The sequence below is a fragment of the Aspergillus aculeatinus genome (assembly GCF_003184765.1).
Source record: "Aspergillus aculeatinus CBS 121060 unplaced genomic scaffold BO66scaffold_11, whole genome shotgun sequence".
In the NCBI taxonomy this organism is placed as follows: domain Eukaryota; kingdom Fungi; phylum Ascomycota; class Eurotiomycetes; order Eurotiales; family Aspergillaceae; genus Aspergillus; species Aspergillus aculeatinus.
The window spans coordinates 417,535-432,293 of record NW_020291480.1 but is presented as its reverse complement, the minus strand read 5'-3'; the positions used below and the strand labels follow the sequence as shown (position 1 = coordinate 432,293).

At 49.8% G+C, this 14,759-nt stretch overlaps 5 protein-coding genes and 1 non-coding gene across 6 annotated transcripts; 2 read left to right on the top strand and 4 right to left on the bottom strand.

Moving 5' to 3' along the window:
• Nucleotides 1-706: 706 nt before the first annotated feature.
• On the bottom strand, nt 707-2,680 carry BO66DRAFT_409545 (uncharacterized protein; the record flags this gene model as incomplete). The annotated part of the gene is made up of 7 exons (XM_025649192.1): nt 707-1,355; nt 1,409-1,595; nt 1,646-1,785; nt 1,846-1,954; nt 2,032-2,180; nt 2,236-2,413; nt 2,485-2,680. The coding sequence occupies 7 exons, from the start codon at nt 2,678-2,680 to the stop codon at nt 707-709; spliced, it is 1,608 nt and encodes a 535-aa protein (XP_025506427.1).
• A 523-nt stretch (nt 2,681-3,203) lies between these two features.
• BO66DRAFT_436269 (uncharacterized protein) lies at nt 3,204-4,339 on the bottom strand (the record flags this gene model as incomplete). The annotated part of the gene is made up of 3 exons (XM_025650912.1): nt 3,204-3,716; nt 3,880-4,086; nt 4,154-4,339. 3 exons carry the CDS (start codon nt 4,337-4,339, stop codon nt 3,204-3,206), a joined length of 906 nt encoding a protein of 301 aa, XP_025506426.1.
• Nucleotides 4,340-5,314: 975 nt separating this feature from the next.
• On the bottom strand, nt 5,315-5,847 carry BO66DRAFT_446658 (uncharacterized protein; the record flags this gene model as incomplete). Its single annotated transcript, XM_025651690.1, has 1 exon — nt 5,315-5,847. Exon 1 carries the CDS (start codon nt 5,804-5,806, stop codon nt 5,315-5,317), a length of 492 nt encoding a protein of 163 aa, XP_025506425.1. The 5' UTR covers nt 5,807-5,847.
• Nucleotides 5,848-8,207: 2,360 nt separating this feature from the next.
• Nucleotides 8,208-11,572, top strand: BO66DRAFT_446648 (uncharacterized protein; the record flags this gene model as incomplete). Its single annotated transcript, XM_025651689.1, has 6 exons — nt 8,208-8,557; nt 8,870-8,900; nt 9,131-9,286; nt 9,340-9,552; nt 9,602-9,959; nt 10,013-11,572. The coding sequence occupies 6 exons, from the start codon at nt 8,208-8,210 to the stop codon at nt 11,395-11,397; spliced, it is 2,493 nt and encodes an 830-aa protein (XP_025506424.1). The 3' UTR covers nt 11,398-11,572.
• Nucleotides 11,573-11,650: 78 nt separating this feature from the next.
• BO66DRAFT_t89 lies at nt 11,651-11,736 on the bottom strand. The gene has a single exon. It is a non-coding gene; the product is annotated as a tRNA-Val (tRNA).
• Nucleotides 11,737-12,825: 1,089 nt separating this feature from the next.
• Nucleotides 12,826-13,599, top strand: BO66DRAFT_436266 (uncharacterized protein; the record flags this gene model as incomplete). Its single annotated transcript, XM_025650911.1, has 1 exon — nt 12,826-13,599. One exon carries the CDS (start codon nt 12,826-12,828, stop codon nt 13,597-13,599), a length of 774 nt encoding a protein of 257 aa, XP_025506423.1.
• Nucleotides 13,600-14,759: the final 1,160 nt, after the last annotated feature.

Here is a 14,759-nt window from a genome sequence, read left to right as displayed (position 1 = left end):
CGGCCTCAGGCAGGTGGGACTTGTCTGTTTTGGGGATGGTGGCGCCCCACTCACCATGCCTCGATGCTTTGTGTGTGCTTTCTTTCATGCTATTTCCAGCTTCTTTCAGCTCTGCCTGGGAATCCTCTTTTGCAGGCAGTATAAACAACCTCGCTCTCCGAAGTACAGTACCAGGGCTTTCTCGCAGGAATCCAATGTTGTCGTTCGAGTTCTTTGTGTCGATGTCTGGATGTCCCGCCTGAAGACAACAAAGAGCTACTCGCACAGTCGATTGTACCAGACCGCGAAGCTCTCTTGTGTGCTTTCTGGCAACACTCACTGAAGGCTTATCAGATCTACTCATAATCTGCATTGATTTGGTCTATTGGTATACCTTGTTGCCGTAAAACTAACTCCTTGCTTTGTACTATACCATCCACAGGATTATGTTGCAGCGAGCCGGATCAATCTCTTTGAGAAGAGGCGAGTCTTTCATGCTCTCCTTTTGTTTCAAGGGCGTAGCAGCAATTCAACTAGCAACGAGCTTTCTCTTCAGTATCGACGAGAGTTATGGTTTCAATTGACGAGCCCGCCTGCTGTTCAACTCCTTGTGTCCATATAGTCTCATTTCCGCTAGCTCGATCCTATTGTTCTTAGCTCCCCTCAGTTCAATGTCATAATTCCCAAACACTTCTCAATGGTGAAACTCCGAAGGATACATCCTGTTCTAACCACTAGAGTCCCGTCCCAGCCGACGAAAGGCCACCCAAAAGACACAAGCACAGACAAACACCAACCCAGCTGCCAACGACCAAAGAATCACAAGGTAGGGGTCCTTTGCAAGCGGTGACAGTGCCATACCCAGCCCGTAGCCGAGCGCCAACGTTCCCACATAGCACGCCTGCATCACCGACTTCATGCTCTTTGGCGAATGGCTGTAAAGGTATTCTGCGCCCGTCGGCCAGCAGAACACCTCGGCCAGCGCGATGATGATGTATGTCGGGAGCTGGCTCAAGATGTGGATCTGATTTGGAATCTGGCCGTGATCACTGTTCGATGCAGCACAGGCCAATGGGTGATCATAGCAGGGTCTTGTGTGGTAGGTTGCAGCTTGAAGAACGGCAAAATAGGTAATGGCTAAGGACATGATGAGAAATCCAAGGGTGATGCGGTTGACTGGGTTGAACAAGATCCCGATGCGCTGCAGAAACGGGTATAACACCTTCTGGACCAAAATCCCGAAGAGGATATATGCCACTGGGTTGGAAACCTTGAGAACGTCGTTGGGAATGCCGTGGCTTTGCATTGTGCCGGCCTGAGATATGCCTTGCTGAGAGGCTTGGGACATGCAGAGCCAGAAGATGGGCCAGCCCATGCTAGGATGTGTTGGTTAGCTAAGACCTGGTGCTGTGTTACTGGGACAATTCACCAGATTTTGAAGGCGGATAGCCCGCTTCGAAGCTCCGCGATAAATCCTTCATCCCATGGAACGACACGCTGGTGCATCGTGAGTTGGGTCTGAGGATAGCATGCTTCGAGGTTGAAACCACTCAGGCATGCGTACCAGAGACATTGGGCGGCCTGAGGAAGAACGGAGCTTTGTGGTGGAGGATGGACTGCTCATCGTCAGTCAGGCTTGTTCACATGGTTGAGAGGCAGCACTTGCCGAAAATCCTCCCTGCTGCTTGCACAATGACGAGGCACACCAACACGGAGCAAAGAGCCAGGAGATAACTCGACCAGAACCCAACATATCTCTCCATCATCGTAGTGGCTAAAGCCCCCATGGCCCCAAGGTTAGTCATCCTAAGTCGAGTTAATCTCGGAGTCAGTCATGGAGATCGAGGAGTGGTATAGCTGGCGTACCAGTAGTAGACACTGTAGATGTATTGGATGGTGAGGTCGCGGTCCACCACTACCCACCGGCCATTTGGTCGAGTCTCAATGCGCCCTCCGGGATCTGTATATTGATCCGCTGCAACGTCAAGAATTAAGTTGATAAGCATCCTCTTTACCCGAAGGGGGTGAGTGAACAGCAATGAGATCACTTACCGATGAAAGGTTGAAGTGAGGCCAGAACCCCTCCAAGCCCAATGGCAATCAGCGCAGCTCCCACGGCGAAACCCGGTGCCGCAGTACCGTTATGCATCATGACAGGTAGGGAAGTGATGAAGAGAGTCAAAGATCCCAGTGCATAGATTCTACCATTCATCAGCGAATGTGTGAATTCAAAAAGATTATCCGATTGGCCCCCACACGAAGAAGATCTGCAGAGCCAGGTACCGTCCCAATCGACCATCTACCAAGATCGAAATCGGCAATGGCAGAATATTCACCAAGACTGTGAATGCCAGATTGACCGTAGTGGCTCGTGATTCCCCAAGGCCAAGTGCCCCGGGGATCGAATCGGAGGGGCTATGTTGTAGGTAATTCTCTTAAAAAAGAACCAGTAAGCTATGCTGCTCTAGGCAATAGACTTTGTGAAGAACTTTGCAATATGCGTACGAAAGATGCTTTGGGTGCCCTCGTAGGTAAATCTTTCGAAAACGACGATTGATGCTGCTATCCAGACCCGAGGCGGTAGAGAGTCTGCGACATGGAGTAGGTGTTGGAGGTCATCGTCAGAATGGGCGGAAGAGGACTCATTCCCCTCCAATGCATCATTGCTGCATTGGTTTGACTTCTCCAAGTGTAGGCTCATGGTTTCCTTTCGTCTAAGCTTGGAATCTGAAATGATTTCGAGAGATGCATTATCGTCGCTTTTATGTGTAGTGCATCTAGTTCGGCGTTTGTCGGAATAGATTCGGTGTTCGGAGCTGGATGAGAGCTGATACTGAACCTTGTCGGTGCAAATTTAATCTAGGTGTCAAATATCAAGTGTGTGCTTAGCGTTTTGGGAATATCTCATAATTGTTCAGATTCTCTCTTGTTGATGGTGATGATGCAACATCCAGGATCCCGGAGTACTGCTTGAAGCAGCATACACTTCGTGTGGCAGAAGTAATACCTGGTAAGATCAGGTGTCAATGATACACAAGTAGTCTCTCATGCCTCTACCTAATCCGAGTACTATCATCAAGTTATAGATGACTCGGCCTTTTCCTCGTCTCACGCTTAGTATCCACTGGCGACTGCATGTACTCCATCCATTGGGCCGATAAAGCCTTTCCACCCTGTTCAGACTTCTTGCTGTCGTGGCGCATCCAAAACTGCAGTTCCTCGCGCTATGCCTTCAACTGAGAGTCTAACCAGCCAGACATCAGACAAGCTGTATCGTGCATCTTCTCCAGCGGTGCCATGTGGGAGGTTCCAAACAAGACTTCAGCTCGAACTTGCCCGCCTCCGCCAAGCCCTGTCCCAACTCGATCCAGCTTGTCCTGCCTCCGCGCGGGGGTGTTGATATGACTTTTCTCTCCGAAGATGAGGAAGACTGGTGGCCGGACGTATGGAAGAAGCTCAAAGGCAATACATGACCACGGGCATACTGTCACATAACTCCGGTTGTTATTGTCGCCTTCCTTGGCTGAGATGGCTAGGTCCGGGCCTAGAAAACGCTCTGTCCTTGTAAGAAAACCACTCTTGTTATCACCGTCTTTCTGGGGTGTTGCATTGAGGCGCAAGTATTTCCAGGCCTCCTGCGCTTTGGTAGTGGTCAAAGTCACGGCATCCGGTAGGAGGGGTCTTCTTGGGGCGTTGAGTGGGTAGAGAGCCGAGGATGCATTATTGACAGATGAACACTGAAATTGAGAGATATTAGTGCCAAAGCTTTTACTTTGCGGGAGAATACTGGACAAGTACAATTGTGAGCAGCTGAAACTGTGTGCAACTCCCACGATTGGTGGCTGGATCTGATCACTGAAATGGTTCACCATACCCAGCAGATCTCGAGAGTGGTCAAACCAGTTCGCTATAGTGACCATGATCCGCAAATCCTTTTCCATCATTGAGCGAGTAGTGCATATGGAGGTGTGTCTCACGATCGTCGCCAAGGTTATCTTCGTTCAACACTCCACTGGCGCCTTGGTTGGAGCAGTCCGCGAACCAGATAGCCTTGATTTTCCCCTCGAAGCTTATCATCATCTCATCCCAAAGAGGCTCATAACACTCCTACGTTAAGGTTTTGGTCGTTAGTAGGCTGATACAGTGCACCATTCTGAACAGAGTTATTGCTGACCCTGGGAATACCATTCGCATGTCCTGCTATGATCGATATGCCATCCTGACTGGGACTGGTGTTGTTGAGTGGGGTGTATTGCTTGATTGCTAATTGCAATGGTTTGTCTGTCTTGGCTGCGTGGTGGTATTCACGAATGGAAGAGCAAGGAATAGTGTGCTCGATGATTCTGAACTGGGAGTTCATTTTGCGTTTCGTAGGTTTGGGTACGAAAAACGAAGAGAGAGAGTCGCGTGCACTGTCTCTAGAAGGAATTCTCACGCTATTATATAAGATATGGTCTACCGAGAAAAAAGAGCTGATGGTGAGAATGAAGCTAAGGTGTTGGGTACGGTGGGCTACTAGTGCCAATTTGCAATAACCCCTATTGACTATTCGGACATGCCACCAACCAAATTCCGCATGGCATCAGACTAAGATCTTAGTCTTAAGCTAACAAACTGGATTACTGCAGGAATCAAGCAAGTTTCTCTTTTTACTTTAGGTCCAACTTGGCATCGCTTTCGCTTATTAAGCTGTTTAATATAAAAAACAAAGTACAAAAGTATATAGCTTATTGGCCCAAAGATGCCCTCTGCCTGCGCAAGCTTCCTTACTAGTCCTCCCTGATTGACTTCCAGACCTCCATCCAGAGCAAAGCCCCTGAAGTTACAGCGCTGTCGGCCCTGATTGTTGAAAGCTGGAAAAGCGGGGATGGGTTGATAGTCTCCCTACTCGAATATAGCCGTATGGACCTTATCATGATCGTAGAAGCTTCCTGTCGTGACGCTAAAGTAGTTCTTTACGCAGAGAGTGTTCCTCTGCCAATATGCACTCCGGCACTCGGAATCCAGAGCACAGGCTTCCCAACAGAGGTGAGGTGATGGGAGACTGGGCACGTTCACTTGCCTCCCCCTAGTCCTATGATCTGTATGCGCCATTTTTCACATTAGCTATACCAACTGAGACAGAAAGAGAACAATCAATCCCTCTTACGCTTTTCATAGTAGACTTTGTAGTTTCTCTTTCCGAGAATGCTTTTTCTGTTATTTGCTTGCTGGGTGCAGGCCGCCTTCTCGTTGTTGACTTGCTGGGCGCAGGCCGACTTCTCGTTGTTGACTTGCTGGGCGCAGGCCGACTTCTCGTTGTTGACTTGCTGGGTGCAGGCCGACTTCTCAGCATTCACCGCTGCGTCTTATCCAGATCCTTATCGTCCAGCTTAGTCTGGCAGTCCGCCTTCTCTGCCGTAACTGCTTGGTCGATGTCATCCTGGCATTCTTGGGCTGCACGATCGGTCCGGACCAGGAGGATCCAGTCACCGGAGGTATCAGCCTTCTGCTGGAATCCGGAGCCGTACAGATGACATTCGTTACTAATTGGACCCCAATTGGCGGCATGGCAGGTTGCTTGTGCTGCACACTGCCGGGCACAGTCTAGGGCGCTGGAGGCAGTCCCCCCAAACAGATAGTCTCTCTTTGCATAGGCGCCACACTTGTATTCGTAAACAGTGCCGTCAACCGGGTCCTCTCCTTGGCTGCTGGGACTCGGGCAGCAGGCATTCTTATTGGCTACACCCCCTGGAGTCGAGGAAGCGAGGCAGGTGGGGTCTGCGAGAGCAGAAGGAAAGATAGAAGACAGCCCGAGTACAATCGGGATAATTGCCTTATACATCATCGTAATATTCAAGGGTAAAAATGAGTAGAGGGCAAGATTCGACAGAGAGGGATGAAGTGAAGATGGCTGGGAGAGATTCACGATTCTCTCAGGGGATGGGAACTCTTTTCATAGGTACTAGGTAGCAATTGAGCCGAGCTGAGGATGCCGAGGAAGGGGAGCTCCTGGCATGAGTTCATGGTTACTACATTCTGGTTGCTGTTGAATCAAAGCATCATCCATAGTATTTTCGACGGATTCGGAAGTGGGCGGTTGGCCGGTGCTGGCCGAGATCCCATAGTTACTTCTAGCTCGAATATCGTCTCCATGTAACCATGTAGCTGGGAAACTATAGTATACTAGCACGATTACGGAACCTTGACACCACTACTAGGTAATTCATTTATGATTGACTAATTTCTGAAGATACCACTCTATGTATCATGTTGCATGCTCAGATATCCACAGTTACGACTGATCTTTTGTATATGCAGTGTCGGTAGTTTATCCTATTACTGTTATACAGTACTACTCTATACTTCCCTTGTGTAACTAGGATCAGACTTGGAATTCACTTCAGTCGGAGCCCCGAAGAATTTGACGTTGAGACAAGAAATTCACAGTTACAACTTCCGAGTAAGATATCGAATGTCGGGTACTAGGTCTTGGACTCAAGTCACTAGTGTATGGGCACCAAGTCTTACAACGCTGGCGACGAATTAACATTCAGAGCATGCAATCTTATCCTGATTTGTATAATGATATTCCCTCTAACAGGGTGTGAAGCGTTCGACCTCTTGTGACAGCGCATGTATATCACAACTGATTGGTCTCTTTTTTCTACTTTACTGTACTTCAGGAAATAGGTTTCTGCAAGGGAATAGTGCCTCTTCAATCAGATTAACGGTAATTCAGTCCCTTCAAAAACATAGCAATAGGAAAACCCTCTCAGCCCTTTAAGGGTAATATTAGTCTGGAAATTTGGTCGGCTTATGTGGCTTGATTGCAGGCAGTGGCTTGATTTCCAGTGACGAGCAAAATCTCCTCTCATTAATACAACATCATTATCCAAATGAAATTGTTCAGCAAAATTTGTATGACACCACCCTCTTTTCCGCCTTCTCCATCCTTTTGAATCTTCAAGCTAGCTAGTTTCGATTTGCAGTCGCCGACAGGTGGGCCTCATAGGTTTATACAAGCAGTGGTGCTTAGTAGATTGATGGTCTTGAATTTGGCACGCACGTGTATTCAGCATGGTACCCAGGGTCGCACTTGCTAGGGTCACCACCGTCGCCATCACCAGAGTCGTCGTCGGCGTCGTCAACGCACTTGCCATCGGCATCGCGATGGCGCCCAGGGCCACAGCCGCCTCTGCCAAGCATTGGCTGTCTCTTCTAAATAGAAGGAGGGCAACAACATGAGCTTCAACTCGACCAGTTGAGGGATCGTGGCAAAGTGTCATGTGAGATATGAGGTTTGCATGAGGCACCCTTTGGGGCACTCTGTTGATGCCAGCAAACCATATCTGCTTCGCTATTATCAATGCTGCGATCTGAATCCCGGGTGGCCAATGCCAAGGGCAGCAATACGATAGTTGCTATTGAGGACGCAAACCCCGGCTGCTTTGTTTCTTCGCATCCCTGTCATGTCTTATCGTAGTTGTGGTTAATGCTTGCGATGCTGGACATAGCATTCGAGAAGAAAAAGTTATCTCAAGGCAATGCATGCAAGAAGTAATCTGAGATAGCCTGAGACATTGTGCAATATAGAAGAAACTCTTAAATCTGCTGTTGGCTCTGCGACTCAGTTGTAGCAGAAAAATCTACCCGCATCATTCTGGAAGGCTTGACTGCGCACCTTCCAAGACCCTCGACGGAGCCATCAACCTTGGGCTGAACATTGCCATGCGATCCAATCTTGTCTCTCTAGCGTACCCTATTACTCTCCTTTTCAGTGATTATAAGCGAGGAAGAATCGATCACAGCATGATGTGTTCTTGGGATTTGTGTGGGGTGCAGGTGTGAAAGCGAACCACGCCTCAGCTCTTTGTCGCCTGTTTGGTGGCCGCGACTTGAGTTGAAAGAACTTCCGACCGCAACCCACACAGCCCACTCTTCGGTCACCTTTCCCATTCGTTGAAACTACCTGATCACTACTCGATGAACCAGACTTGGCTCTGAGAAGCTCTTCCTAGTGTCTTATTGCTCAGTCATTGCAGCAAAGCCTATCCCAGATGCCATTAGCCCACGATGGTCTAGTCCCTCGACCATAGGTGAGATCGACACTTGGGTGAGAACCTCACTGAAAGCGCTTGGAACAAGTGAGGACAGCTAGGGCTTGATCTCAAAAGTTTGAAATCTTTCTCGACTTCCGGTCATTCATGCTCACAGAGACTTTGCCTCGGACACACTTCTACGACATCATGACTTCCGTCGATAACGTGGATGTCACCCTATACAATTTGATCAGAATAGCATGGGACTTGTATCATAACTGCAATCTTGTTCGTGGCGAGGCGCCTGACGGCTTCAAACAACTCGTGGCCGGATTACTCTCTCTCCATAATACTCTTCGTGCTCTGAAAAACAGCGTTGAAAGTGTGAGAGGTGATCACAGAGTTGACCTGCAGCCATCACTTCATGCCTGCTTAGAGACCCTGCATGCACTCCATAAACTAGTGGCCAGATACAGGGCCATTGGCGCCAGCAGCGAGAAGGAGTTCTGGGAGAAGATGGACTGGCCAACACAACAAGGACAAGTTGAAGAGTTGAGGTCGGAGGTATCCGCCCATGCGCATAATCTAGGCTTGTGCATGAGTTCGATTGTGAGGTAAGGACCCTGGTCGTGCCAAGGCTTGGGATCATGGTTATTGACCCTTTCAGTTATTCACTAGGAAGCTTCAACAACTCAGTGCTGGATAATTTACAAACAGACAAGTCTCCCTTACCATCACCGCCGCCACAGGCCGAAAAATCTCCCATATTTCCACCACCACCCCCAATATCATCTCGAAGACCTCACCTTGTCGGGATCTCCGAGCTAGAAGGAAGCTCCATCTTCGAATCGACCAATCCAGATGTGAAGACACCCAATGGCTTCAGCAGTGATCCCACACGTGGGTCAGTCTCCACAGAGTCGATGGCCTCCGGATACTCTGATGGCTCCGTCATGTCCGGAAGTACGCTTACCCCTTCTAGTAGCGTATCGGGGAATACAAACTTCAACATGCCCTCGATGGATCTATTCTCAACCGAAAAAGAGGTGTTGCATTCTCGGACTCCAGCCTTCGTGGGGAAAGGTACGCCAGATACAGATATGTCACCTCACTCTCGGACGCGGGAACAGATTCGTCGATCACTGCGCTATGAGCCTCGAGATAGATTCCACCAACCGGACGCTGAGCTCATTCTCAAGTTTGATGCGTCTGTGGTTAAAGGGCAGGAAGTGCGGAACCTCACCACGAGCGGTTGGTTACACATTGCTGTGTGGTGGCTGCTGAAGGTATGGCACAGTACGTTTTGGCTTCTATAATTCGACATCTAACAGAGTCTCAGGCCCGTGCAGTCCTTGCCAACGCGGACAAGCCAAGCCCGTTGGATAATCGTGGAAGCGTTAGCCCATCAACTTTATCGTGGTCCTCCAGCCATCAAGCATATGTTGACCTGCTCAAGGCCTCATATATCCTATATGATGTTGTGCTCAGAACTGGCAATCCGGAAGAATTGTTCTTGAATGAGAATCGTAAAATGGTCTCCGATTTGTCGGAAGTGAGTAGCTCAAGCACATATGCTGGATCCCACTTAACCTAGACTACAGGGTATTAGGGAAGACTTCTCCCAGTTCAGCTCCGTCGATGTTCCAGACTATGCTGCCATTCATTCACACAACCAGGAGATTTTGGAAACAATACAACCCGAAGAAAGTACGGGGAATATCAATCCAAGTTTAGGTCTAGGCAATGTCCGTTATACTACGGTCGAGATCGAAGACGCAGGCAATGAGGACGAACAAGTCTTCTTCCGCACGTTCGTCAACGCCGGGATAGGTAGCAAGAAGCTTCGCATGAGAACGAAAGGCGCCCCATACATGCTTCTGTTGTCTACCAAGGAAGGAGACAGTGAGCCGAAAATTACCATATGCAATCAAATGGGCACTTTTTGCCTCCAACGGGACTGTGAGTTATACCCCCTTCATTACAGACATTGGTTGAATTTGACCCAGTCATAGTCACGCCAGCAGATTTGGCCCAGCTTGTTCAAGTCTCAGAAGCCTCTCTCAACATTCTTTCGGTTGCCAAGTCTACGGAACCGGTGACGCTGATGTTTGAAACGGTCAGCGTTTCTATCTCGTTTCAGTATTTGCCCGACTTGGTACAGTTCATCAGCGTTCCGAAAGCCTACTTCGATGCGGTGTGGCCCCGGGAGCCAGTAAGCTCGGACGAGATTACCGAAACTATGATCTATAGAGGCACCGTTGAGGTACTGGAGCAACTCAAAGCACCCAGCATGGTAGCCATGAGTCCAGCTTTGGTTCACCGATCCTGTGAAGTACGCATTATAGAGAGATCATTTGGCGAAGCATGGCGATCCATCCGGAGAATGGTCATCAGTTCTTCTGTGGCCGACAAAGATCCAATGTGTATTGATTGGTTCATGCCTCTGAGCTGTGTACAAATCAACCGCAAAAAAGGATCGAGGCAGGCGCTACTGAAGTGGTCAGATACTGGGCAAGAACGATCCGATAAGACTGATGGGAACTACAACCCCCTTTACTCCAATGTTTATGATGAGAAGAATCCCAATAACGGGATTAGTATAGAATGGTCAACCGAGCAGGCAGCAGAGGAGTTTGAGCAGGCTATCATGAGTCTGAACGCGAAACCGATATTCTCCTGGTCTCAGACCCAAAGCTCGGGTCACGTCTACGACGCAGTGGACGACACTCCGGATCACAAGAAATACAAGACCATCATGGTGTGTCAAACACACGCGGGCTGGAAGTCTAGTGGTGTATATTATGTCTACAGAGACATCGACTACAGCTATGAGCATGGCAGCCGCAGTGTTCGATTTCCGCATATATTTCACACCCACTACATATCATCACACGTGGATCAATTGTACCGTGCTGACTCCCAGGTTCGATTCTCCCACAGCGAGAAGGTGACGAGAAGCGTTGCGATAAGCTTCGACGAAGTGCTCACCCTGCAGGGCTTCATGAGCTCACTGGCATCCTCCCACGAGCTCGTGTTCTCCAGGCGTGCCACATCTCTTACGACCAAGTCCAAGCTCTTCTTCGGCCATAAGAAATCATCTAAGGGAGACTCGGAGGTACAGCTGTGGCGAGATGGGGAGAATCTTCGTCTTGCTGCACGATGGAAAAGTGATCAAATCGCGGACAAGTGGTTAACACTGGGGATGCCAGCTCGGGAGCCGACGCGGGACCACAGTGATCGAATAAACTTTCCCACGCAGGAGTTTTCAAGAGGAATGGTCCTCAATATGGCTAAGATAGCCGCTGGAAAAGCGAAGGACCCAAGTAAGGAACGATCGCGAGGTCCTGTGACGATTCATTTTCCAACAACAAAAGGTGGGTTCCCGCATGAGCAATGAGCATGCTGAGGCATGCACATATATATCCCGGTTACTCTCTGCTTCGAAGCTAATGATCAACAATGAACGACCAGATCAAAGTGATTTCATTCTCGCCTTACGAACCAGGCCTCTGTCATAAGACTAGATGAAAGGAGTACTAGGACATATATAGTGCGAGGAAATTCCGATGAAAATAAAAAAGGAGCCTAAAACAAAACCGACCACTGCGGCCTATGATGCGATATCGATGCTCGTCTGAGATCGACAAAAATAGTCACGCCCGGGATCGAACCGGGAACCTTCTCGGGTCGTTCAGCTGATGTGAACGAGAAATCATAACCATTAGACCACGTGACTGTTTCTTGTTGATGACATTGTTCTTATTTGTCTTGTCAACCCTTTTCCCGCATCATCTGCAAGTTGGTCTGCAGATACCACGGACGGTACGGTCGGTCTGTCCCTTGCTGCAAGGCAAACCCGCCGCCGATCACCAAATGATCGCAGACAGGGACAAGTCAGGGACAGAGAACAGTGGCCAACCGGGCATCTTTCCTACGACGCTTGTGATGAGGATTGAGGGGGGAGTCTGTGCCTTGGAATGAACAAGATTTATAGTCCGTCTGATCATACTGCTGCTGAAGACGGGCCTCATGAGATCCTCGAATCTTGGAAATCGTTTCTACAGCTGCGGTTCATGTCCCAGCGTGCCTGAGAAATGATGATTACATCGACCTGTTTCTTTCGACAAATCAATAACTTCGCTTAATTCACTCAAGATCTTTTGATGAACCGGTAATCGTCATTGACGGGCAAAACCAGCCACGGTATGTAGTCATTCCGTGACTCAAACTAAAGCTAACAGGAGTTATCCGCTTTTGTCCCGTATGACTTGCAGACAAACCCCGTCAAGCCAGAAAACTAAGTGTCCACACCTGCAAGTGCACCGGGCTTGACTTAGAGCGGGTGATCTCCAGGCTCCATCTGCCTACTTCTCTTCTGGGCAATCGGGGAACATTGACGCTGCGCCGCGTGCGCCTCGCACGTGCAGGCCTCATGACTCTAATACACGAAAGGGCTGCTGCTGCGGCTGCGGCTGGTACGCCCTTTTCAAAAAGAGTCACTGCCTAGCTACGCTTTCCCTTCCCGATATGTGTCATCTATTTTTACTGCATGATGACTGGTTGGTTTTGATTGCCCTGAAGCCCGGGGTGAATCGAATTCTGTACTCTATTCAAGAAGGATTTTTGATGTGTTATTTGACTCGACGTCTCCTTCTCACTTACTCACTAATTGCAGAGCCTGGTGACTCTTAGTCTCTCTTTATCATTACTCCGTCTTTCGCTGTTGCGTTCTCCTGCTTTAAGGCTTGAGAGACGTCCTAACTTTTAACTTCTGAGTCGCGTTCTATCATTCCGACATTGATCGCAGCTGCGTGGGAGTGTGGATATGCCATATCTGGTTCATCATCATCGCGAGCATCATCGACGACGCCACTCCTGGCCTTATTGCGGTGGTGGAACACAGCCTCAGTCGCTGGGGCGAAACTGGGTGGTCTTTCAGTCTGCACACCAGCAGCAGCAGCAGCTACAGTACCAGTACCAGCAGCAGCAACAAAAGTCCTACCAGCAACTCCTCAAACAGCATTTCCTCGTCCCAGTTGGATCGGAAGACTTACTTGAGGACGATGCTGCGTCCGCGGGGATTGGGCCCTCGCTGACGAGGACGAGGGCGATGCCTGCAGTGGCACCGAATAATCGTTCTCGACGGTGGTGGTCGTCGTGGTGGTCGTCCTCCGCGCGAGGGGGTTCCTCGCCGCAGGATGATCATACATCCCCTAGTGGACATGGAGGACCGTTCAGGAAGATGGTGCGGCCGCCGTTGGACAAGGCAAAGTCGCTGTTTGTAATGCCCACAACGACGACTCAGTATCCGGTCGGCGATGGAGAGGAGGTACTCTTTACGTCGTACTTGGTGCCTTCGCCGCCGAGTTCGCCGCGTGCCGGAAAGTTAGATGCTGCAGGTCAGGTTGACGCGACTTCTGGTGGATTGTTGTCAGTGCCGGTAGTGGATGTTGCAGGTGGTCGTGGTGGTACTGGTGGTGGTCGGCGAGGGAGAGCAATGGATCTGCTGTCGGAGAGGAACCATCGGCGGTGTCATTCGGAGCAGCCGCGGTCCTGGAAACGGCCAAGTGCGAGTTTGTGGCCGCTTGAAGAAGAGTGAGGTGCTGCTGCTTTAGTGGTTTGTTCACTACATGGTGTCGTTTGATCGGGCTCTTCTCATTCTATTTCAGGCTGGTGTGCTCGAGAGTCTTGTAGGTTTTTCTTCTGCCTGTTTTGCTGCTTCTCATTCTCACCGTGTTCTATTTTGTCCTGGTCAGTGTTAGCATTCTGCTTCGGGCGTCTGGTATACATGGGCAGTGGTATACGGGGATAGGTTATTTGCATGTTTGCATGACGGACAGAGTTGCGCGCGGGCGGTCGGGCGGTCGGGTCATTCACGTGGTTTTGCGGCGTGATGTTACGGTCGGTCGGTAGCCTAGCTAGATTGGACAGGGACACAAATAATAATACCTCAAAACTAGGTAGGCTTCTTGCAGAAACATTTTTGTAACCCTTGCAGAGCGAATTACCGCGGGGCAACCGCGCATCTTTTGCCTTGTATCAGTGCACGAGACCGTGCTTCGGACCTGTCAAAGAGATAGACAGACAGTAGACAGCGCCCGGAACGACCGTGCCGAATTCACGCGGCATGGAGATGCTGTCGTGCTTGGCATTCTGTGACTCCAGCTGAACATGATGTCACTGGGTCCGAGAAAGAGCCTCAACGTGCCCACTTGCTGGGAGTGGAGTGGGGATGGGAGTCGGGGTTGTCGGGGTGTGAATGGGTGCTTCGTCTACTCGGTGGCAGATGCACTGGTGTAGTCAGTGGTTGTGGATCTCCGCGGATGTTGTCTTCTTGACTTCTTGACTTGAGTGCATACGGAGTAGTTCACACTGAGTTCGTGTATGAGGATTTGGCAGTGTTCGAATTCGAAACCAGTAGAACTGATAGAACTGGCATGTCCCACTGAGCGTCAGTATCCGGGCCAGAGCGACGTAGTCGACCGTTATTGCTGCGTTGCTAACCCAGCCGAAACCGAGACATCTGTACAAGTCCCGCTGCTATTTTTACGCCCGCACACACCTACCTGGCCAGTTGAGTTGGTCCGTGGAACGTGGTGAAACATTCTGCTCGAATCTCGAATTATTGCCTATCAACCCTCCTCACCCTCACGGTTACCTGTTGTCTAACTACGGTAAGTGACTAAGTGTGAGTGTGTTCTGTTCCCCTGAGAAAATTGACCTGGCTGGCGGCGGGGATGGCTCACGGAACGGACGGAA